This window comes from Alligator mississippiensis, chromosome 5 (genome assembly GCF_030867095.1).
Source record: "Alligator mississippiensis isolate rAllMis1 chromosome 5, rAllMis1, whole genome shotgun sequence".
Taxonomy (NCBI): domain Eukaryota; kingdom Metazoa; phylum Chordata; order Crocodylia; family Alligatoridae; genus Alligator; species Alligator mississippiensis.
In genome coordinates, this window is record NC_081828.1 from 76,770,115 (window position 1) to 76,793,408 (window position 23,294).

The 23,294-nt window shown below is 44.2% G+C and overlaps 1 protein-coding gene and 1 long non-coding RNA gene across 4 annotated transcripts in view; one reads left to right on the forward strand and one right to left on the reverse strand.

Annotated features, from left to right (window-relative positions):
- The window catches only part of EPB41L4B (erythrocyte membrane protein band 4.1 like 4B), a 303,377-nt gene that overhangs the window by 46,564 nt on the left and 233,519 nt on the right, over positions 1 to 23,294 (reverse strand). For all 3 annotated transcript variants that reach the window (XM_059728506.1, XM_059728508.1, XM_059728507.1), the window contains exon 20: positions 13,132 to 13,236. In XM_059728506.1, the coding sequence (XP_059584489.1) occupies positions 13,132 to 13,236 (105 nt within the window). The remainder of the gene's footprint in view (positions 1 to 13,131; positions 13,237 to 23,294) is intronic.
- The window catches only part of LOC109282772 (uncharacterized), a 38,797-nt gene continuing 28,698 nt past the window's right edge, over positions 13,196 to 23,294 (forward strand). The window contains exon 1 of the long non-coding RNA XR_009462475.1: positions 13,196 to 13,265. This is a non-coding gene — a long non-coding RNA (uncharacterized LOC109282772). The remainder of the gene's footprint in view (positions 13,266 to 23,294) is intronic.

Here is a 23,294-nt window from a genome sequence, read left to right on the forward strand (position 1 = left end):
ATAGACTTCGAGAGCAGTTACACTCTGAAATGTAATTCTATGAGAACTGCATAGTGGGAGACCATTTTTATTTAAGGACTTCTGATTCAGATCAAATTTGTTCAGTTTGTACAGAAGCCATTTCATTTAAAAAACCAGTCTACATACTCCCCTTGGGACTCTAACAGCCAGACTGGGTTCTTTTCTTCTCCCACATTGTCACTAGGTAAATGAAAATCAGCAGAGAATATTGTACCCTCATTTACTTTTGCAGAACCCCACTGACTGCAACTCATTGACTTCAATCAGCCTTGGATTAGTTTTCATGCCCTCAGTTATTCATTGAGATTGAACAGGTGTGAGTGGAACTATAAATTGGCTTATAGGATCTCTATTAATAGTGATGATGTGTGAAAAAGAAAGTGTTCAGCTTGACTGTTAAAGCCCAGAATAATATTGCATTTGTGTACTTGTAAATGAGCAAGTTTTACTGGCAATTTACTGAGTCACAAAACACATGGAACCCTGCAATGCTAGTTTGACAGGCAGTTTTCAGAGCAGAACTATACTTTGGTTTACTGTAAACCCAAGGCTGTGCACCTATAGAAGCAATTCATGTAATCACTAGAATTACATGATAAATACTATGCCCAAGCCTCTTATTAACTAGACATCAGTGTAGTTTGGATAATAATAATGCTTTCACAATACATTAGATCTTGCAATTAATGTGGTCTCTTCCACCATTTTTTTGTGGAAGTGGAAGAATTAACTGTCCCAGTAGAAGGACATGTAATACATCCTGTTTTCCTGCTTAAAAGAAAATGTAAAATCTACTGAGCTTATTATACAGTTATTTTATTAATGAAGGAAGCCAAATCTGGGCTCCTGACCTAATTAATCTCTCTCTTATAATTGTGTACGATGGCATTTTCTGAGTCCTCAGTCAGCAGGGATACTCTGGCTCTCTCTCCGTCCTTACTGGGCAAAGCTGTTCCTACACATTCTTAATTTATATGCATGTAGAGACGCTTAAAGAGTCTGCCATTTCATTAAGGTCTCTTAATCTAATGGAACTAAAATTGGGGTTTGAATCTGGAGTTTTGTCTTACAAATGCTGCGTTACTGTGGTCTACCTAAACATTTCGGGCCTCTACATATGACAAAGGATCCTTGTACACACAACAAAATTGCCCCTTATAGCAGTTTAATTGCCCTTTTTAGTGATTTAATTGCATCACAGTGTACACGTGGCAGCATATTGCGATTAAATTTCATAACAGTGTACATGTGCGGCAGCGTATTTCAATTTAACTGATTTTTTTATGTAGCAAAGTAAAACACATCCAATGTATTTTAGTTTCCTATGTAACAAATTACAGCGATATATCTGGAGATGGTGGTGGGGATGGTGCATGGGGTGCTGGAAGCCCAGGCGTGCTTGGGGAACCTTGGGTTTGGTGGGCTTTCAGCACCCCATGCACCAACCCTGCTGCCTTCTCTGGCTGCCAGCACAACCAACTGCCCCTCCTGCTGCCTTCCCACACTCTCGCAGGGGCAAGCCAGCCCATTCCCAGGTGGTCCCAGGCAGCAGAAAGGCAGCATGTACAGTGCACAGGGTGCTGGAAGCCTGCCAAGCCCAAGCTTTCCTGAGCATGCCTGGGCTTCCAGTGTCCCATGCACTGTTGGATCTGGTGGGTGCTGCCTGTGAGCTGGGGCAGCCCCCATGCAGCTAGCACACTGGGGGGTGCTGCCACTGTGGAGGGAAGCACTGGTGCCGCCCACAGCTTAGGGGTGTGTGACCCGGTAGCAGCTTATGCAGGCAGGATCTGCTGAGAAAAAAAAAGCAGGGAGAAGCCCACTCCCCCCCCCTCCCCCTTTGCAGCAGAGCCTGCCTGCATCTCCCGCAGCTAGGGAATGAGCTGCCAATGGGCCAAGTGGCCCCAGAGCTGTGGGGAGCCCCAGTGATTCCCTCCACAGCAGCAGTACCCTCCAGGTGGCACCTACTTAGTGGCACCCCACCTGGCTGGTCCCGGGGGGCACCGCCACCATATAGGGAATCACTGGGGCTACTTGCAGCTCAGGAGCCACTCAGCCTGCCAGCAGCTCACTCCCCAGTCACAGGAGAGGTGGGCAGGCTCCTGGAGAAAACCCCCGTCCAACATCAGGCCCCTCACCACTTTTTTCTTCTTTTTCCTCAGTGGAGGCTGCCCACAAGAGCTGCTGCTGGATTGTGCAACCGCTGAGCTGCAGGGGTGGGCCTGGTCCTTCTCTCCATGGCAATTCTGCCCCCCCCGGGACTGCTTGGGCATGATGCTAAGGTGCTGCCCAAGGGGTGCTGCTGCTGCGGAGGGAAGGACCAGGGTCCCCCACAGCTCAGGGCCCACCAACAGCTCGTCCCCCGACTGCAGGAGGGGCAGGCAGGCTCTGGGGGAGAAAAAAAAAAAGGATCGAGCCCTTCACTTCCTTTTTTTTTTCCTTCAGTAGAACCTGTTCTGTCACAGTGACAGAAATCTCTAAATTGAAATGGTGGGTTTTTAATCAGCACAGTTAAAAACCCACCATTAAAACCTACTGTTTCAACTTCGGGAGAACTAAACCCCAGCATGTGTAAAAGCACCCATAGGCATGGGACATTTTACCATTATATTCCCTTCACAATGTTACTCTGTTTGCTTTTTTATACTAACAATCCAGACATCAAAATGAGGTCCAAACCTTTTTCCTGCTCAGCATAATTACAAGAATCACATTGCCCTATACAGAAACAAGATTTAGTTCTACAACAAGAGTTGGCCACCTATGGCTCATGGGCCAGATCCATTCTTCAGAGCTGGGGCTTTGGTGGTGTTTGGTGGAGTGGGGACTTCTCCTATTCCATAGCGGGGAGAGACAGAGGCAGTGGGTACTTCCCAGATGCTGCAGCAGGGACAAGCAGCAGCAAAAGCTGGGTCCTAGCGCCAGTCCACCCCAGACCTGAACTGAGTCATTCTGTGTTGCCAACTGTTGCTGTACAGAAAATTCAAATATGTACGTCTTACCTACACCAACATTTGCATTTAAAGCCTTTTCACATTCAAAGCCTGAGCGTACACATACCTGAGTACACCGGGAAACACTTGATTTGTGTAGGCTGCAAATGCAGGTTACGTAACATGTCGCAGGTACACAAAGAAAGTTGGCACACCACAGTGACCACATTTAAAAGTGAGAATACACGCACCTCACCATTATGTTCACATCTCCCCCTCCTCCTGGTTCTTCCCAAACATATGTGCCCTTCTTCCCCTCGCATCTTCCCTGCAGCAGCTCCAGCTGTAGCTCTAGCAGCAGGGAGGCAAAGAAGCAGTGGCAGTGGCAGCATGTGGAGCAGGTGCCGTGGCCAGTGGCTTGCTGCTGCTAAGGGAGAGGTCATCTCCTCGTTTTGCACTGAAAACAGGTGATTTTTCTGACTACTCAACACACACACAAAAGTAACATGATCTCCCCAGCAGCAGAGAACCTGCTGTTCCTGCACCACAATTGTTGCTCCTGCTGCTGAAGCCAGAGCTAGAGCTACTGCAGGAAAGGTGCAGGGTGTGAGGGGGCCCAGTAATGCCCCAGGTACCATACTGGCTAGTTATGCCTCTGCACATATGTGCATGCATCCCCCTGTCCCCTCCTCACAGCTGGTTTTACAAAAGCCCCTTACAAACCTGTAATTACCACCCTGAATAAATACAACATGTTCTTTTAGTTACATTTCAAAATATTGATTTCTTCCACTTGAGAAATTTTCCTCTCTCTGTCATTTTCTTTCTGTGAAACTCTGGAGTTCCTCTTTGCTTCATGTTGGCTAATGGCTCACTTTCCTTCTATATTTCCACTCAGAACCTCCCAAACCTCCCAAGGTCTGCTTGTTCAAAACATTTTAATGGCCCTGTCCTCAGTGGGGTGTTTTCTATAAGTTATGCATGGCTTACTTTCCTTGCCAGCCCTCACTGGCCTCTTGCACCCTTTTCATTCTTTCTAACAGCCTCCTCCTGCATTTCGTGTACATCTTTCCCTGCTGCTGTCCTTATCCTCCCACTTCCTATATTCTTCCCCACTGCCATCTTATTTACTATTACCACCATCTCTTGCCTCCTTGCATTCTCTTTATTAGACTCTGTTATACTCAGTACAGTATTTCTTTCCCTCACTGCTTTTTCCCCATAACCAATTGCTTATTCTCTTTAAAATAATAGAAAAAGTAGGGCTGGAAGAGACCTCAGGAAGCCACTGAATCCAATGCCTCCCAGTCATGCAAAGATCATTCCTAAGCTATCCAAAATCAACCTAGGTTTGTCTAACCCAGGGGTAGGCAATTATTTTGGGTCAAGGGTCGCTTAACGAGTTTTGGCAAGCTGTTAAGGGCTGCAAGGGTAGCCCCTCCCCTTGACAGGTGCCCCTTCCCCAGGTTGCCATATTGGGGTTGGAAGTGTTGCCCCCTAACCCCTGACCTTTGCCACTGGAAGTCCCCCCCACCACCTCCGGAAGCACCCCTTTTAGGAAGGAGGCGTCTTGGAACTGCAAAAAACCCCAAATTATATACTAAAAGTCAAACACTGACAATAACATTTTAATTTTATTTTAAAAAATATTTTTGTCTTAATTTGTGTGGTGTATATATAGGTGATTGCATAACAGCTCAAAATGAAGTCATACTCTTGTATATTGTAGGGGAATTTGGAGGGGTGGGGGGTATGGAGTTTGTGAGGGGCTGTGGGCATGTGTGTGTCTGTCTGTGTGTGGATGTGTGTGTATGTATGGTGTGGGAGAGGGTGTGGATATGGGTGGGTGGGTGGGTATGTGGGGCTTGTAGGGGCGAGTGTTTGTAGAGATGTGTGTGTATGTGGGTATGGAGTTTTTAGGCTGTATTGGGCGGTGGGTGTGGGGTGTGCATGGGGGGTATGGGTGTGTGTGTGTGGTGGGCTGTGTGCACATAACAGGGAACGAGGTTCCCCTTAGAAGTGCGCAGGTGTGTGTGTGTGTGGGGGGGGGGGTGCATGTGGGGGAGGATGTAGCAGATGGGGTTTGTGGGGCAGGCTGTGGGTGGGTGCAGTGTTTGCAGGGTGTGTGACTGTGTCTAGGGGAGGATGTGGTTGTGGCGTTTGTGGGGGAGGGTTTGTGGGTATGGTGAGAAGGACAAGCTTGAGAGAAGGACAAGCTTGACAGAGTCCAAAGAAGAGCCACCCGTATGATCGAAGTCTTACACGGCAAGCCATACGACGAAAGGCTGAGGGATCTGGAATTCTTCAGCCTGAAGAAAAGGAGGCTGAAAGGGGACCTGGTAGTAGCTTACCGCTACATTAAGGGAGTATATCAAGAGCTCGGTGAGCAACTGTTCACCAGGGCACCCGAGGGGAAAAAGTAGGAGTAATGGCCACACACTCCTTGAAGACTGATTCAGGTTCAACATTAGGAAAAACTTCTTCACAGCCAGGGTGTCCAGACTGTGGAATAAGCTCCCTCCAGAGGTGGTGCAATCACCTACCCTGGAAATCTTCAAGAGGAGACTAGACAGCCACCTTGCTGGGGGTTACCTTACCAGACCTCCAGTTATCTTTCCTGGTTGGTGAAGGGGGCTGGACCCAATGATCTTCCAAGGTCCCTTCCGGCCTTACAATCTATGAATCTATGTGCATGCAAGCACCTCCCGAGTGTCTCCCTGAGCTGGTCAGCACCTGCCCCACAACAGCCCAAAGCCTGCGCACCCTGCAGAGCCTTCCCACCACTGCCAGCAGCACGCAGCTCCAGCCCCATCCTGCACCCATTCTGGACTCACCCCTCCCCCCCCCCCCGATCAGATCAGTGGGAACCCGCACACAGCCCTGACCCAGCCCACTCTGCACTACCTGGCCATGGCTGCTTTCCCCCAGGCATGCAGTGGGGCTGAGGCACCTCCACAGCGGGGCAGCCCAGGTGGCAGGCAGCTTCTTCCAGCTGCCACCACTGCCAGCCCAAGCCCTGTGGTACTGCCAGGGACTTGTACACACAGCCCCATCCCTGCAGGTCCTGCGTCTGCTGTGGGCTTGCACTCCCAGGCTCAGCAGTGGCAGCATTGGAAAAAAGCTGTTGCTCAGCATGGGGGGAAGTGGCCTCTCCCCCTCACTGCTGCTGGCAGTTCCCTGCTGCAGCTGCACAGTGCCTGCGCTGGGCTGCCCTGTGTCTGCTCTGCATTGCCACTGCTGCCCAGGTGGGCAGCCTGGAGGCAGCAGTGACGGCGGCAGAGATACAGGGCAGCCCAGCGCAGGCTCTGTGCAGCTGCAGCAGGGAACTGCTAGCAGCAGTGAGGGGGGGGGCTGCTTTCCCCCCCATGTTGAACAACAGCTTTTTTTCCACACCACTGCTGCGCTTGCGCGAGCCTGGAGCAGGTACAGGGAGCACTGGGTTGAGGCTGTGCAGCACAGATCCCTGCTGGTACTGCAGGGTTGGGGCCAGTGGCAGCTGGAAGAAGCCTCCTGCCACCTGTGCTGCCTAGAAAGGCATTCCCACCACAGTGCCAACCCAGCCCCACTGCATGCCCAGGGGATAGCAGGATGTGCCATGGTCCAGGGGACCGAGGGACCTGCCACAGGCCAGACAAAGACCTACTGCAGGCTGAATCCAGCCCGTGGGCTATATTTTGCCCACCCTGGTCTAACCTGTTCTTAAAACTGTATTAACAACCCTCCCACATAACTACTAGGCACATTTCTGGAGAATGCCAAAAACAGCATAACTTGCTATATGTAAAACAAAGGGATGTCAATACCCTGTCAAGATTTGTTATCATATGCTTGAAAGATCCAAGGAAGAGCGCTATTCCCCTCACAGCAGAGGAAAGCAACCTTCCCCTCCTCCATCTCCTGATCCCCAATGTGGCAATCATTATTACCCTGAGTGAAGGAGCAAGACCCTGTAGCCAGGAGCCTTTGAGTTTTTAAGTCCCAGAAGGAGCATTGGCACACCCCTATCAATATCCTCAGCCTTGGCTGCAGCCAGCACACAATGCTTCAGCAGAAAGTAAGAATAAAATATCCCTGACACCTGCAGCAATAGGAGAGGAAAACAATCCTTTCTGGATCCATGTGTCGAAATGCAAAACTCAGAAGCATGGGAAAACCAAACACCCTCCACTCTGAACTTCTACATAGGGACTACCCATTGTCACCCTATCCATTCCATAAACTTGTCCAAGATCTTCAATCTGGCTTCATAGCCAAGCTGACTGTGGAGCTTCAGTCTCTTACCACTGAGCATGGTCCTTTCTAATTTTCACCTGCTTTGGACTCCATAGCTCATCTAAGTGACCTTTTTTCATGCTCCCATGGGAACTGTCCTTTCTCAGGCTCTGTAATGCTGTTATAGCACATAGTGCTCACTCACACTCCCTCTATGATCTGGGCCCCACATTCTCAGTTCTTTCCCACTGCCTGGTTGTAGTTGGGGATTGGAGGCAGGTGAACCAATTGAAGCTGAATCCAGACAAGACAGGAGTGATGGTGGTAGGCAGACCATTTGATGTGGGTAGGAAAGGGGAAATGGGACACCTATCATTGATGGGGGTTCAGCCTCTCCTTGTGACTCAGGTTTGTAGTCTTTGCATGCTCCGGGATCCCCTGAAGCACCTGGATCTTCAGGGGCAGCAGTGGCTGGAAGTGCTTTTCACCCACTCCATCTGGTGAAATAGTTGCATCCCTTTCTTTCAGACTTGGATCTAAGCACTACGTTCTCTATAGATTCATAAACTCAAGCCTAGATTACTGCAGTGAGCTCAGTGTGGGCCTGCCCTTGATGCAAATTATGGCAGCCCTACCTTCTGATAGGGGTGGGTGGCCAGAGACACAAAATTCTAGTATTCTGGAGTCTGCATTGGCTCCCAATAGCTTTCTGGGTGCAATTCAAGTGCTCATTTTGACCTCTAACACTCTAAATGGCTTGGGCACTATGTAATGAAGTGACTGCCTTTTCCCTTAACAAAGGATCATAGAAAAGTAGGGCTAAAAGACACCTTGTAAAGAAATCTAGTCCAGCCACTTGCTCAAGGCAGGAACATCCCTGACTAAAATGTTCTTCAAGAAATTCTGACTTGGTCAACAGAATTGATTTCTTTTCTCTTGCAGTGTCATCCTCCTTCTGAACTTCCACATTGTTATTGATTAGTCTGACAACATGTCCTTCAGCTGGCTTTTTGTCTTGAACCTTTTCTATCTGTCAAGTCTTTTTTTTTTTTTTTTTTTACCCACAAGAGAGGTGATAGCCTCAAACTAATCAATTCAAACTTTCTCATCAGATCTCTGATTCTCATTGTCATACTCTGATGCTCATTGTCCCTCTCTCTAATCAAAGATGAAAGTTCATATTTTTGGATCTCTATATCTACTTCTGAAGACCAGAATTTGCTTTAAAAATGAATTAAGCTTACAACTTCCTAGTGAAGGAGATAGGAGTAAACTGAGACAAAGGAGTTGAGAAATTCCTCCAAGTTCTGAAAATAAGTCTGTGGACTGAGCTTGCAACAGAATTTAGATCTTTCAAATTCCCAAATTATGCTTAAGCTACAAGAGCAGCCTACCTTTCCTCCCTGTTATCTGCCTTCCTAGGATCTTGTCAAACACCTGATCACTTCATAGTTGTCTGTCAGGCCCTCATTTGCTGACCCTACCCACAAGATGTTTATCACCTCTACTATCACAAAAGAATGTAAAACAGGTGTTATTTGAAGTAGCTGGGAAATGTGTCCCCTTCTTTAACAGCCCTGTTACATGTTACACTGTGAGTGGCAAAAAAGTTGATTAGCTTAGTGCTAGTTTGGAGCAGTCACACCTTTAGTCTAGAAACCTTTTCTAACTGTCCCCCACCTGCACAACTGTGACTTGTCACTACAGGCCTGGTATGCCTCTAAGGCTCAGGCTTAGAGGCCAAGTGCCTAGCTCCTCTGGGCTAGCAGAGGGAGGCTGAGGCTGTGGTTGCTGCAGGGTGGATAGGAGCTCATGGAGGTACAAACCAAAGCAACTCCCCTGAAACCAAATTAGCAGCCGACCCCTGGGACCATTTCCATGGGGTTGGGGCTTGGCACCAGCTACACTGGGGGGGTCCTGTGCTTCCAGCCCTGGCAGGAAGGCTGAGCTGCCCCCAGCCCCTGCTGGGGGTGGCTGTCCCCATGATCCAGATCTGGAATTGGTCAATAGTTCCCTGGCAGGCAGCTACACCCCCTCCGGTGCAGAGGAAGAGAGGAGAGAGTATTGCAGAGGCAGCGGGGCTGGCCAAGGCATGCCAACTCCCCCCGAAGTTGGCTTCACTGCAGCTGGAAACAAAGTCCACCTGCAACCAGCTCCCACATCCACATGAGCAGCAGCTCAGCCCCATGCTTGCAGCTCAGATCTACCTGCAGTCACCCCACTCCAGAGCAGCAGCTTCCCTGGAAAGTCCCCACCCCACAGCAGCTGCCGCCAGCTTGCACTATGCTGCATGTAGATCAGGTGCATGGAGCAGAGCACTGCTAGAGCTGTGTGCCTAGAGCTCTTTGCTTAGCAAAGGGAGATAAGGAGTGAATCCCAGCATTGAACTAGGCTCTTCTTCACAGAGGGTGGCAATAACTGCAAGCAGCCAGAGCCAGGGAGGGGGGCCATGGGGTCCAGAAGTGGCCACCTGCCCAGACAGGCTCAACACAGTGGGAGAAAGGTACTTTGGGCTGCCATTCCTAGACTAGGGGCTTGGGGGAAATAGAAAAGCTGTGGCTCCAGTCCCTGGGTTGCTCCACTAAGCAGTTAGGGGTGTGAAAGCCCATAGAATAGGAGGACAGGGAAGGGATGACTGCATCCTGGGATACTGGAGGACTTGAACTTGAGAGGCACTTCTGTGGGGAGTGGCCACATATTAATGGAACAGGAAATGGGGTGTGCAGGTCAGAGCTACTCCTGCCCTCAAGTGGCATAATTTTGAGCTGCATAACAAGAGCTTTAAGCCACTTAAAGGTGTTAATGGGAAGAAAGTCCAGGGGTTATGAGCCCCAGGAGCTGCTCAAAATTAATGTGTAACAAGGCCCTAAGTGTGAGTAAAGAGAGGGTAGTAAAAATGGTGTTAAGAGAAGCCTATTTGTGTTTGAGAAACATTAGACAGTCTTAACAAGGAGACACCAACCGTGTGAAATTTTTTGCCTCAAACGCTGCAAAGTTCCATGTTATTTGTTACCTCATATGCTAGCATGGAATAATTGAATTGGCTTTCTCTTCCCAGTGTGAGTTGTCAATTCCCATCTTAATTCTGTTTCAAATATTTTTGGCAAGCCCTGGCTGGTATCTCAGAATACCGAAGACTCATCCCTTGTCTTGTTGGCCAACCCATGGCTTTGTGTTCCTATATGTTAGGTGTGATGTTCCGGACATATTCCAACATGTGTAATTACTGTATAAGTTTGCAACCTATAGTTTTCCAAATTTCCAATTTGACTCAAGTTATCCTTGTCCTATTTCTATTCATAAAATAATTTGAGGTATGACTGTTAGCTGATACAATATGCTACCATATTCTATACCAGAAGTGACTGCTGTTTAATGTTGATAGGGAAAGGAACTAAATCTAGATCTAGAATAGTTTTATAGAGATACATATCTATTTATTAGGATCCTTCTGGATGAAAAGTTCAATAGAAGGGAAAGCTGTTATCAGTATTCTGTAAGGAGTAGGCTCAGTGAGGCTCACGCCCTCCAGCCTGATTAATTTAATTGGCTGAACCCAATGAACTAACCAGGAAAAGCTAGGCCCTAGCCAGCAGGGACAAGACCAAGTGAAGCTTCTACCCTGCCGCTGGAGTAACTGAGCCTAACAAGCCTTATTCCCTTCCTTCTGGTCCTGAGTCTGCTCTCAGGAACCCCTCCAGCACCTGTGCCTTGCTGCACAACTTACTGATCTTTGCATGGCTCCTGTTCCAGTAAATCCTCCATCTCCCTGACTCCTAGTTAACCCTCTGGACTTCAGTTTGACCTTGGCCTACTTCCTGATCTCTCATTCCTGGTTAGTCCTCCAGTTTGGTTTCGGACTCTGGTCTTCAGTTCCTGTCCCTTGGCTTAGAACTGAGGTTGCCCTTGGTTGCTCCCAACTCTAGTTCATCCCTGCAAATGTAGTAGTCCTCACTCCTGTCCCCGCCTGCTAGGCATGACTCTCTTTGTGAACCAGGAAATATTCTTGCATATTAATGATATTCAATTACTGCATATCTGAAGTCACTGAGAAGGGAGAAGCCAGAAGGAGTTCTTATAAGAACAGCATGTTTCTATTTTCCTTCCTCATTAAATTGATATTTTTGGTGCCTGCTGGTATCATCATTTTCTTTCCACTCTTTTGAGTTTACGATCTCTCTACAGTGGCTGTGTGATCCTTCCCATACTGAATAAGTCCATAAGAAAGACAAATAACAACAACACCTTCCATCTAAGGATCTCTTTACAAAAATAAATGAATTAAGGCTGAAATTACATGCTACATTTAGACTATACTAAATCTACTGAATGTTAGTGTTAAAGTTAGAGCGTACCGTAAGCAATCACATGGTTAAGGATGAATACTATTTCTTGCTTGCAATGTGCGACTTGCCCCTACAGGGCTGGTGCACAGGGGTGTTGCTTGAGGGTGGTGGCTGGGAGCAGTGCATCCTGGGATGTTGGAATCCTGAAAATTGATCATTATATCTCTGGCTGCTTGCAGATGTTAAAAAACCAAAACAAAACGTGCTTTACCAAAACAAGCAGCACATTATTTTGACCCAGCTCTGCAGCACCTTTATAGATTGGGTGCTTCAGTGGGGCTTTTTGGCACTTTTAGCTAAAGCTGATTCAAGCAGCTGTTAGAAAAAAGCACCAAAAAAGCCCCAGTAAAGCACCAGATCCATACAGACATTGGGCAAGCCAGGTCCAATTAAGGTACTGCTTCTTGTGGGCACGCACAGGGCTTGGCATAGGAACATGCCAAGTTTAAAGTAAAGCGCCATTTTTGGTTTGTTTGGGTTTTTTTAACATCTGCAAGCAGCCACTGTGGAGCAGACTGGAGTTATCCTAAAATGACCTATGTAGCAAGGCCCAGAGTTAACCCTTGCCTGAAGTGGCATATCTTTGAGACACTCAGAGGGCACTTCGTATAAGTTAACAACCTTTAATGTGCAGAAACTCATGTTTTAAATGTCCTTAGTATGGTCTAAGTGTAACATGAAGCTTCACCTTAAGTGTAATGTTAGGTTATCAACATGAGGGACCCCTAGTTCTAAAAGCATGAACCCCTGATGCCTGATCAAAAAGATCTAGTTCTGTTAGCTCCAACTTGAGGATCACAAATTTCTGCATGTAGTCCAGCAACCAGAGAGAGGGGGGGGGAGAGAGAGAGAGAGAGAGAAAGAGAGAGAGAGAGAGAGAGAAAGAAGTCGCGCTGAATAATAAACTCTATGATTTTCTTAAGACTTAAGTCATATTCTTATTGTCATTAATAACAATATTAATTATGTACATTTTATTATTATTATTCATTAATAACAATAATCGTTATTATCCTCATTTTTACAATGGGAGGGGAATACTGGAATTCACAGAAAAAATTATGGGCAGAAACAGGATGAGAAAGCAGATCTTGTTTTCTATGGACAGCTTCTTCACAATTCCTAGTAGCTGAGATGTAGTACATAGTAAGGCATGAGGTTTTATAGTACTAGCAAAACTATTTTTTAGAACGTACAGTGATAATGATGGCTATAAATATCCAGTCCTTTTGTGACTATAAGGGCTATGAAGCTATGCCCAGTACTAGCTGATGAAACCTAAACAGATATCTGCAGTTTTTTTCTGTAAACCTGCCTACCTACACTTTCCTCCAAGTTTTAAGTGGAAAAGGTATTTTCAGCTCCCTAGTCTACATTACCATATAAAGAGAGAGGACTTGTACTTCAGTGGGGCACTAAGAGCATGTCGATTATATATCCATTCAACTACAAAGTACTGTTAGATTCTTAGACATGAAAGGCACCAACATCAACGCAAAACCATTATCGTGTAATTGCACTTGTGCCTTTCTGAAGGCATGTTGTCAACAATAATTAGCACCCTTTTGATTTTCAGACTGGAGGTAGGCAAAAATCTGCAGGTAGAGCTGTACGATACTCACAAGCTGTACTGTCTTGTTAACTTCCTCACACGGGAAACTTTTATTTCCTGCTTTTCTGTAGTGTTGGCTGACGGTGTTGTTTCAGGTCGCACCAAAGCTGGACTTCTGAGAGAATAACAAGAAAAACAAACAAGGTAATGTCTTTGCTTAAGCTATTTTTACATATATTAGCAAATTCTAATGGAATGGCATATAAAACCTAGGAATATGAAATCTATGAACAATACTATGCAAGCTTTCACTACTAATGATTTCACTCAAAAGTACAGTATTTTAGTAAGGACTTAGCTGTATTAATGCAAATAATACAATTAGGGTTGGTGATCCATATTCAAGCATATTTAGCCAGGCTCTCCAAAGTGCTGAGAAACATGATCTTAATTATTTTTTTAATCTTGGTGGTTTTGCTTCCATTTCCCCAACTGAAAAAGTATGAAACATGGAGCTGGATTCTTATTTTACCTTTGCATCAAGAACAGAACTCAAAATCCAGTTTTGGTTTTAAACACTTAACCTGTATGATCTCAAGGACAATGAGGTTTTCAAAGACTTCACTGGATAATAATCTGATCATTGCATTGGCACAGGTATAACTGATAGCAGATTATGATTTGCAGAATGGTATAGTACTGTTTTTTATCCATGAGAATAAACCTTCTTGACTTTCAGGTTCTATACTGATTCCTATATGGATGGCAATTAAAAAAACAAAACAAAAGACAAAACAACTCTCCCTCCTCCGCTCCAACTCCCAAAGACCTCATCCTTAGAATTATAAAGTGAGTAAAACTGATTTGGAAACCATTCAAATACCACAAGCATAGAAATCCAGAAGGGCATTTTTCGGTGTGTTATATTTCAGAGTAGATCCACGTTTTAAGCAGTTTTTTGAACATTTATTTAAAGACTGAAAGCAACTTCCACATTAGGAAAAAAAGTATTAATTAGAAAAAAAAAGTTATTTTATTGTACATGTTAATACTCTCCATTTTAAGAACTGCTATGGGAAAGGTAAATATTCCAAAACATACTAATAAAAGAATCTAAGTGTCAGAGTCTCAAATGATATAAATTGGTGCAGCCTCATTGTCTTCACCTGACAACCTTAATGTATATCAATTAAGAATCTGGTTCTGAATGAGCAGTCTTGCTATTTTTTAAGTGATTTCCTGATAGAGCTTTTATAAACTTCATTTAATAAAAACAGTTAAAACAGAAGCAGAAATAAATAGTCATGTCAAGTAAAACATGATCATAGGAAAGCAGGGCTGGAAGGGACCTCAAATGGTCATCTAACCCAGCCTTATGACCCAGGGCAGGATTATGATGACACTCTGTGAAGAAATCACTCTCCAGTCTGTCTGACTGCTGTAAGCAGACTGCCCAACCCCTCTGTTTTCAGGCTATCGAGACTACATGACTGGGTGGTAAAAAATTCCATTGGGAGGGGGGAACGCGCTCTTTCTTTGTCCAGGAGTTCCTGCCAAACAACTTGTTTGACCCAGGTCATCCCACCTGGTGATGCTGACGTCTTTTAAAAGCATCAGTCAGTAACCAATGGCCCTGCTTCTGGTTGGGATTTAGTGATGAGGTCAAAAAAGGTACAAGAGGGGTCACTCCATCTTGGAGGGGGGGGGCTTTTTCTTGGCAACAGTGAAACAAGTAATAAGCCTCCAGAGAGTTCTGTCAGTCTCCAGATGAACACGTGAATAATTTACCTGAATTTTAGCTAGTAATTGAGGATTAAGTGATCTAGATGTGCATCAAAAGCTTAACAAGCCTATTCTGTTTTGTTCAAGTTGGTTTTCTTGCACTATTCCATTGTTTTGTATTCCTTCCTCCCTCTCTCTCCCTCTTTGATCAATAAAGCAATCTGTTATAGCACTCCTTGCTGTGTATGCTTAAGAGGGAGAGACTAGCCTTACAGCTCCCTTTGCCTGGCTGGCTAAGGTGGGTACAGCTTTTTTACTTTCCTCCTGTACAAGAGGCTACTGGTGAATGCTCCAGGATAAAGGAAGCATCCCAATGTGCCACAGTGGGTTAAGCACCCCCAAGGTCTACAGCGTCTGTGTACCCTGGGTGGCACAGAGCCCTAATAAAGACCAGAGCCTGGGTGGCGGCAGCAGTTACCCCAGGCTTGTGAGTGGGCTCCAGGAAGGGGGCGACGAGACACAGGTGTCCCAGGGGAGACACTCAAAGTGTGGTTTTTGGTTGGGCACAGTGAGGCCACACTCGCATAGTCAGAAAGTTCTTCATACTCTCCAACCTAAATTTCCTCTGCTGAAGCTTGAGGTCATTACTTCTAGCCCTGTCCCCTACCACAGAGAAAAGGCTGTATGAATCTCCTCTGTAAACACCCCTCAAATATTAGAAGGCATTCACCAAATCCCCCCTCAGTCTTCTCTCCTCCAAACTAAATAACCCTAGTTCTTTCAGCTTTTTCTCATAAATCTTCCTCCCAGGCCCATAATATTTTTTGTTATTCTCTACTGGACTCTTTCCAATCTGTCCACATCCTTGTTATTGAAGTGTGGGGCCAAAACTAGACAAAGTACTCCAGGTCAGGCCTCATCAGTACTAAGTAGAGTAGAAGAAACACTCTCCTTGATCCACAAGTGACATGCCTGTTAATACAACCCAGTATGTGGTTGGCCTTTTCTGCAACAAGAGCACACTGTTGGCTCATATTTAACTTATGGTTTGTTGTAACCTCCCAGGTCTTTCTTTATAGTACTGCAGCCTAGCCAGTCATTTCCCAGTCTGTTTTTGTGCATGCAATTACTCCAATCCAAGTGCAGGCCTTGACATTTGTCCTTGTTGAATCTCATCTGATTGTTTGTGGATCATTTCTCCAGTCTATCCAGGTCATTCTGGATCCCAGTCCTACCCTCCAGGGTGTCTGCAACTCCACCAAACTTAGTGTCATTTATAACTTTGCTAAGTGTGCACTAAATCCCATCCTCCAAATTATTGCTGGAGATATTAAACAATATAGGACCCAGGATAAAACCTTGGGGACCCCCACTTAATATCTCTTCCCAAGTAGACTTTGAGCCATTGATGACTACTTGTTGAGCTTGAGGTCGAAACCAGTTATGTATCTACCTTGTGGTATTTTCATCCAGTCTATATTTCCTTAGCTTGTTACTGAGCATGTCTTGGGAGACAGGCAAACTATAAATACAGAGAATAATGAACAAGCAAATGAATGTATAATACTAAATAGTTCAGATATACTGTGAACAATTACAGAAAAACTGACCAAGAAATGGATTTTTTGGTTTGTGTGCAATTTCCTTTTTTTTTTTTTTTGAAAAAAATGATAATTGTGATTTAGAATTTTTTTTTAGGGTACTGAAATAATTTGCTTTGATGAAATAAGTTTCATTTTGATTTTAAGTATTTTAAAATGTCCTTATTTTTTAAAAATCAAAGGATATTTTAACAAAGATTGGTTTCAAACAGAAAGCCTAAATATTTTATGTTTAAAATATTAACATAGATGCCTCATTTTTTAAAAGATTTTAAAGAAAGATTGTAAAATAAGGAACTAGATGAACTCTGCATCTAGTTAAGAAATATTTCAGTATCCTCAAATCTGATTTAATGTCTCAATAAAAATTTAACTTGGAAAATTTCACTCCATTCTACATCAGATAGAGAATAGGAACACCATAGATACTTTGCATACTAATTTACAAAAATAACTAGGAAAATGCATTCAGACATTATGCTTGTTTGGATGCAGTAAATGTACTGGGGAAGAAGGAAAAAAGGTAAAGATGCTATATCACAACCAAATATACTTTAATCTTTCTAACAAATGCAGTTTAGTTTTACTTATGTGTCATAGCACACTAATAAATGTTCTTGGTATGTTGCAAAAATAATGGGATTTTAGTGATGACAACCATATTGCAGAATACTGCTATCTTTTTTTGATCAGGGACAATTCCAATGAGTATCTCTGCTAACTTCTATGTACTTAGAAATCAGTCCCATACGGTGAAGAGAACCTCCAACATTTGGCAAATCACCTCAAGGGAGATGCAGATTATCTGAAGTGTGAAATAGTGAGGACTTCATTCTAACTTTAGGTGGAAAGGAATAGCAATGAAAAATAATGGTGTATTTTTATGTTACTTTTGTTCTAAAGATCCAGGCCCCTGAGATATCAGACTGACTCTATTCCACTCCAAGCACAGAATCATATATGAAACTAATACTACCAATTATCAGGAGATTAATTATCGCTCCCATTATCCAGAATTGGCTTGGTTTAGCTCCTGTTCTGTCTGCGGACATGGACCTCCACAATGGTTCCTGTTTAATTTTGGTCATTCTCCCTGTATGTTCCGACTGAGTACATTTTTTCCCGCCGACTGGACATGTATAATGTTCCCTCAGTTCACGCACTGAATGCCAGTAAATACTGAGCATGATTAACTCTGAACTTGATTTGGTAAATACTGAGCATGATTAACTCTGAACCTGATTTGGTTCTTTAAAAAACAGCAGGCTTTTAACACAGTAGAAAGCCCTAAAAAAAGCACAATGACACCTCTGAAAAAGAATTAGGTGGAATAATTTCTATTGTTACCTTTTGAATTTTATAGCAAGGGCATATTATCTCATATGAAAGGATATGGATTTTCAGAGAAAAAGCTTGTAATTATTTTGGCTCTTTAAAATAGAGTCTTTATGTTCAGCTATAACCACGTTTCTTCTTATTTATAGTAACTGACCTGGGCTTGAACAAAACCTGAAGTGATAGAGGATGAGAATGACCCATGCTTTTAAAAAAGCACAGTGCATGACAATTTCAACATAAGGCACAGTGGCAATGCCGTGTAATCAGAAGAAAGTATTTTTGTGTATGTATCCAACTGTTACATGGAAGAATAATGGTACTGAACCAAGACAGAGCCTCCTAATGATCTGGCAGGATGCATAAAAACCTGTCATTTCTTAGTGAGAATGACAACGACAAAAATGACTGTCAGCATGCAATGACATGTCAAAAGAAACTGCCTGTAAAATTAGAGATACAGCAAGCTTCTGACCAAAGATCAGAGAGCTTTATTGAATCAGTTCCTTCACTCTTGCAGGTCTATTCATTAGTCTTACAAAGAAAACACAAGTAAACAAGCTTTAAGATGGATGCTATCTTAGATAAACTTTTATGAGAAACTCAGCCTGTTTTAGGAGCAGCAGCCAAAGGTGCTCAACATAGTATTCAGAACAAGGCACGTGTCACCATGGGGGCTTGCTCAGAATGTGGTTTTACCATTTATTAGCAAGCAAGGGAGCAAGAGATGAGCTGAAGCAAAGGAAAGAGACAGAAGAAAAGCAAGAACTGAGCCACTGAAAAACTTCCTGTTCCTTGCAAAGGTCCAGTTTGTGTTTTTAAAACTTCATGTGTGAAATATGCCTTCATGTTTTTAAAGCTACCTGTGAGTTTGCTTCCATCTACCTCAGAGACAACACATCCACTGCTCCTCCTGTTCCTCTGGTACAAGCGTCCTTACCCACCTTCTTCATTTTGGTAGGGAAAAAAAAGTTCTAGGCAGTTTTTGCCATTTGAAACAATCTGCCTTACTTTTTCTATCAGACTAAGACTACTCCCTATGATCATCTCAGTATATGATATCAGGATTAGAGGCTGGGACTGAAAAACAACAAATTCAGTCTCAGATGCAATTACTTAAATGAAGGCAGCCATCTGTGCTGCGTCCCTGGGGCTGTCTTGTTCTCAGCTGCTCACCTATGGAAAATGAACAGCAGAAAAGCACTCTTCCTAGCTGCTTGCCGTATCATATGCCTCTGTGATTGGGAACATACAGTAGTGAACATTTGGCAGGAGTGAAGGAAACCATTTACTAAATAGGAACACTACTACAGATCTCATAGACCACACAAACTAAGCAAAAAGCAGAACTTTTCCTCAACTTGCAGTGTGAGGTTTTTCTACTATTCTTAACTAAATTAAGAGTATATACAGGTCAGAAACAATAATATACATTTCTTTTGCTATGATGACTAAAACCTTTTTGAGGTTAGTTTTCCAGAGGCTTATTTGGTCATTGGAAAACTGCTTTAGTAGAAAAAGGCACTTTATTAGAGCGGTCTTAGAGACAGCCCAGAGTGTCATGTGTATCAGCATCCCCACACTGAAAAAAGGTGACAAGCTTTAGTTAAAGTGCCCCTCCACCATTTTTCAGCACAGGGGCACTGTTACATGTGACGCTGGAGTCTGCTGGAGCACGATAATTACCACATGCCACCAGACTTGATTAATCAAGTCTGCTCTGCCACACTGTAATTACAACGCATCAGAGCAGCCTCAATGTACATGTACAGGCACCCATAGTTCTTAATGGAGTCAGCTGGACTTTAAACAAAACCATTTTTACTTCGGAGATGGAACTGAAGATTTTTGTCACCCAAACGAACAGATATGAATGACATTTTAAACTGAGTTTAACCCAGGGTCATGAATGCCTCGTGCCTCCCGAGGCTGGGGGGCCACAGTGACTGCCTGCAAATGGTGGTGGCGGTGGCAACCGGGGACTGCCCGCAAGCAGCTGTGAAGGACTGGTGTTGGGGTGAGCGGTGGTGAGTACCAATCGGCAAGCACACACAGACATTGGTGGCAGGGTGGGGGTGGTGGTGAGCAGCAACCACCCACAGATGCCACCAGCAGTGGCCAATCTCAGGGGGTGCACATGTACCCACATGCACCCCCTACATGTCACCAATGCCCAGGGGTTTAACCCAGGGGTTGACCAACAGCTCAGAATAGATGATCATAGAAGCACCTTCTGTCCTTAAATTCTATGGTCTAGTGAATCTGCCTTGCTGGAATCTAGTATTTTTTTATTTTTCCTAGTTGAATTTTTCAAATTAAAAAATGCTTATTTCCAGTGCTGTCTTTGGCTATGTTTGGCTTATTTATAGTAACTGACCTGGGCTTGAACAAAACCTGAAGTGATAGAGAATGAGAATGACCCATATGCTTTTAAAAAAAACACAGTGTATGACAATTTTAACATAAGGAGTACATAAGGAGCAAGGAGTACTTTGCCATTATAGGAATACTTCTATTAAACAGCAGAAAAATGTTTGCTTCTATTGTGAAGAAAGTTATATAGATACAGCTACACTTTGTACTTGTATAGTAAAAAAAGCACACTCCATGAGTGAAACAAGCTATACCTGTAAAAATGCAGCTTTGTTAGTATAATTGCCCAAGGGCTTCTTATCAACACAGCTGTGTCAGCCGGGGATCACATCACAGACTGCCAAGGCTGGATAGTAGAAGACTGTAGCATATATATGGCCTAGGTAGGACTGCTTAGGAATAGCAAAGAGAACGGCCCTTGCAATCAATAACTGGGGTATTTCAAAATAGGAGGCATTGTCTTGTTATTCAGATTTGTGGGATTTAGGACATCTCAACTCCTAAGAGATGCTACAAGTAGAGACCTCTTTTCAGGAGCCTAACTAAAGGGATGTGAACAGAGCACCAGCTCTGGGCACTGACTTCAGTGGGGGCACAAAAATAGCAGCTACCACTGTTGCCACTGCCCCATGTGCTGCCATTGCCCAACTTCACCCTTGCTTCTCTCAACAAAAATTTCTATCTGAGTTCTAGGAACAGCCACAGGATGCCTATGTCCATTTGCAGAGAGCCTGAAACAATCACTCTGAAAGATGTGAACGGCTCCGTCCATCTCACTGAGGGATTAGCTGAGATATTATTCATCAATGACAATTTTGAATGTCAACAATGTTAACAATTCCATTCCATAGGAGAGGGAGAATCACAAATGTAAGCAACGTCTTTCATCGGTGCCACAAAAAAGGTGGCATTTGGGAGTTCACACAACTTATTTTTTATTCCAATCAAGGAGAAGCCAACAAGGCACACTCAAGGTACATATTTAAGATGAAAAGACAAAACTCAGTTAATTGAATGGACCTGAGACAAACAATCTGATTGCAAACAGCTGTCGAGAATGGCATCTTGTTTTGATGGCTCACATGAGGAAAACTTATTTCATCTAGGGAACTTGGAAGAATGCCAAAGACCCCCCCGCTTTCATCTCCCAAGCCATCTGACCACCCTGCAACTTGATATCACTTAATATTCTCCACCCCTTTTCTAACAGCAGCCAACACTGTGACATAACATTTCATCATGCGTTACATGTTATACAACTCTTAATATAATTAGTCCTAATATAACAGTATGATTTAGTTTTGGATTGGAAAATTTACAAAGAAAATAGAACTGAATATGCAGAGCACCAGATGGTGCTTTTACTTACTCCCACACAAAAGAAATATTTTTATTTGCAATCTTTTGAAAGATGAGATAATTTGGATAACAAGGATCAATGAAAGTGATGCAACAGTTGGCCTTAACAGAAAGAAATTCATAGACAAATGCTGAAGCATTTGGGATATAAAGCCTGCCAGAGCATTGATAAAAACCCAGAAGTGTGTTACCATGAAAATAAATAGTGTAGGCAATTAACGTACCACATTAGAGATAATATCAAGCAATACCAATGACAAAAAATAGCTGATCAGCCAAAGGAAACATTTTTACAAGGATGGATCCTTATTTATATTTCATTGTGGGATTACATCAGACTTGGAGGCATTTATGTTTATGTATGTGATTCTTAATATTTATATGACATTAATTTTGATTATATTATTTTCAAAATGCATCACAAAAACTATACATCCACTGCTTTTAATACATCCAAATAATTGCACGGGTGTGCGTGTCTAGCAGTACAGGGTTAACCACAAAATAAAGATTAAAATATAGCAGATGATGAAGAATGAGTTACTACTTATATACATTAGTCTTTTGACAGTTTTAGAGAAATCATCAGAAGTGTGAAGCATATAACCTTCAACAAAAGAACTCTAACAACACTGAAAATCACAAGCACATTATAAACAGAACAAGTTGCCTTACACTTCCCTTCATTAAAACCCATTTTCAGTTGCTTGTAAAACTTTTTCAGCCTTTAAACACTTGGGTTGAAATTCCACCGTGTGTCTACCCCAGGCTGATTTTTTTGGGAGGTGGGAAGTTTCAGCAATGAATTAAATCAAAACCCTGAGTAGGGCTGGGGAGATGGGAGCAGAGAGCTTAGCTAGGTGAACATGAAGGGCATGGGCAAACCAACAATGTGCAGAGTGTTAATTTTCAGTTAATATTAGGTGATGCCTTCCCAGAATAGCTGCTCCACAACAAATATCTCTCGGCCCACACTTGCCTCTAGTCAAGACCAACTCTGCCCTGCTTCATTCATGAGTAAGCTGCAAAGGCTATTTGTAGATGACACTTTAAAGAGGGTTTAAAGTGGATTAAATGCCTTTGGCACCGCTTTAATGGCACTGCTGTTTGCATGAGTTTGCAAATTCGGCTGCGTATTGCACATTAATTCCAGCTGCTGTAGCATATTCGGTGGTGTAATGCATCTTAAATGACTGTGAGATGCAGCAAATGACTTTGGGGTGCTGCAAAGTAAAACACCTCCAAGGAGTATTAGTTTCCTATCCTACAGCCATGGAGGCAAGCACTGGACTGCATGAGGCTCAAGGGATCTGCAGGCAGGCCGGGCAGGTAGCCCGGCAATAGCCCGGGAAGGCAGGCTCCATTGGAGGAAAAAAAAAAAAAAAAAAAAAAAAAAAAAAAAGCAGTGAGCCTGATCTCTGCTCTACCCCTGAGCCTGCCTGCCTGCTTGAGCTATGTGGGAGCCTGGTACTTCCCTTTGCAGCTGCAGTACCCCCTGGGACTGCCCGATCCGGGTACCTGTGGGTGGGTGCTGCCTGGGGGAGAGGGGCACCACTGCCACGGAGAGAAGCACTAGGGATGCTGCCTCCTGCCTAGGGCTCCTCTGAGGCCTCCACCCAGACAGTACCTTTGGGTGGGCCGGCAGCATCCGCCCCCCCCCCCTGCAGGGGTTGCCTAGTGGGTCTGGGGGCAGTGGGATGGCCAGGAGTCCCCTCACCTGTTCCACATGTGCCCGGATTGAGGCCCTGGAGGGACAGGTGAGGGAACTCCAGACAGAGGTTAGCAGGCTGTGTGAGATCAGAGCCATTGAGGATGAGATTGACAGGTACTTCCAGTCTTTGCA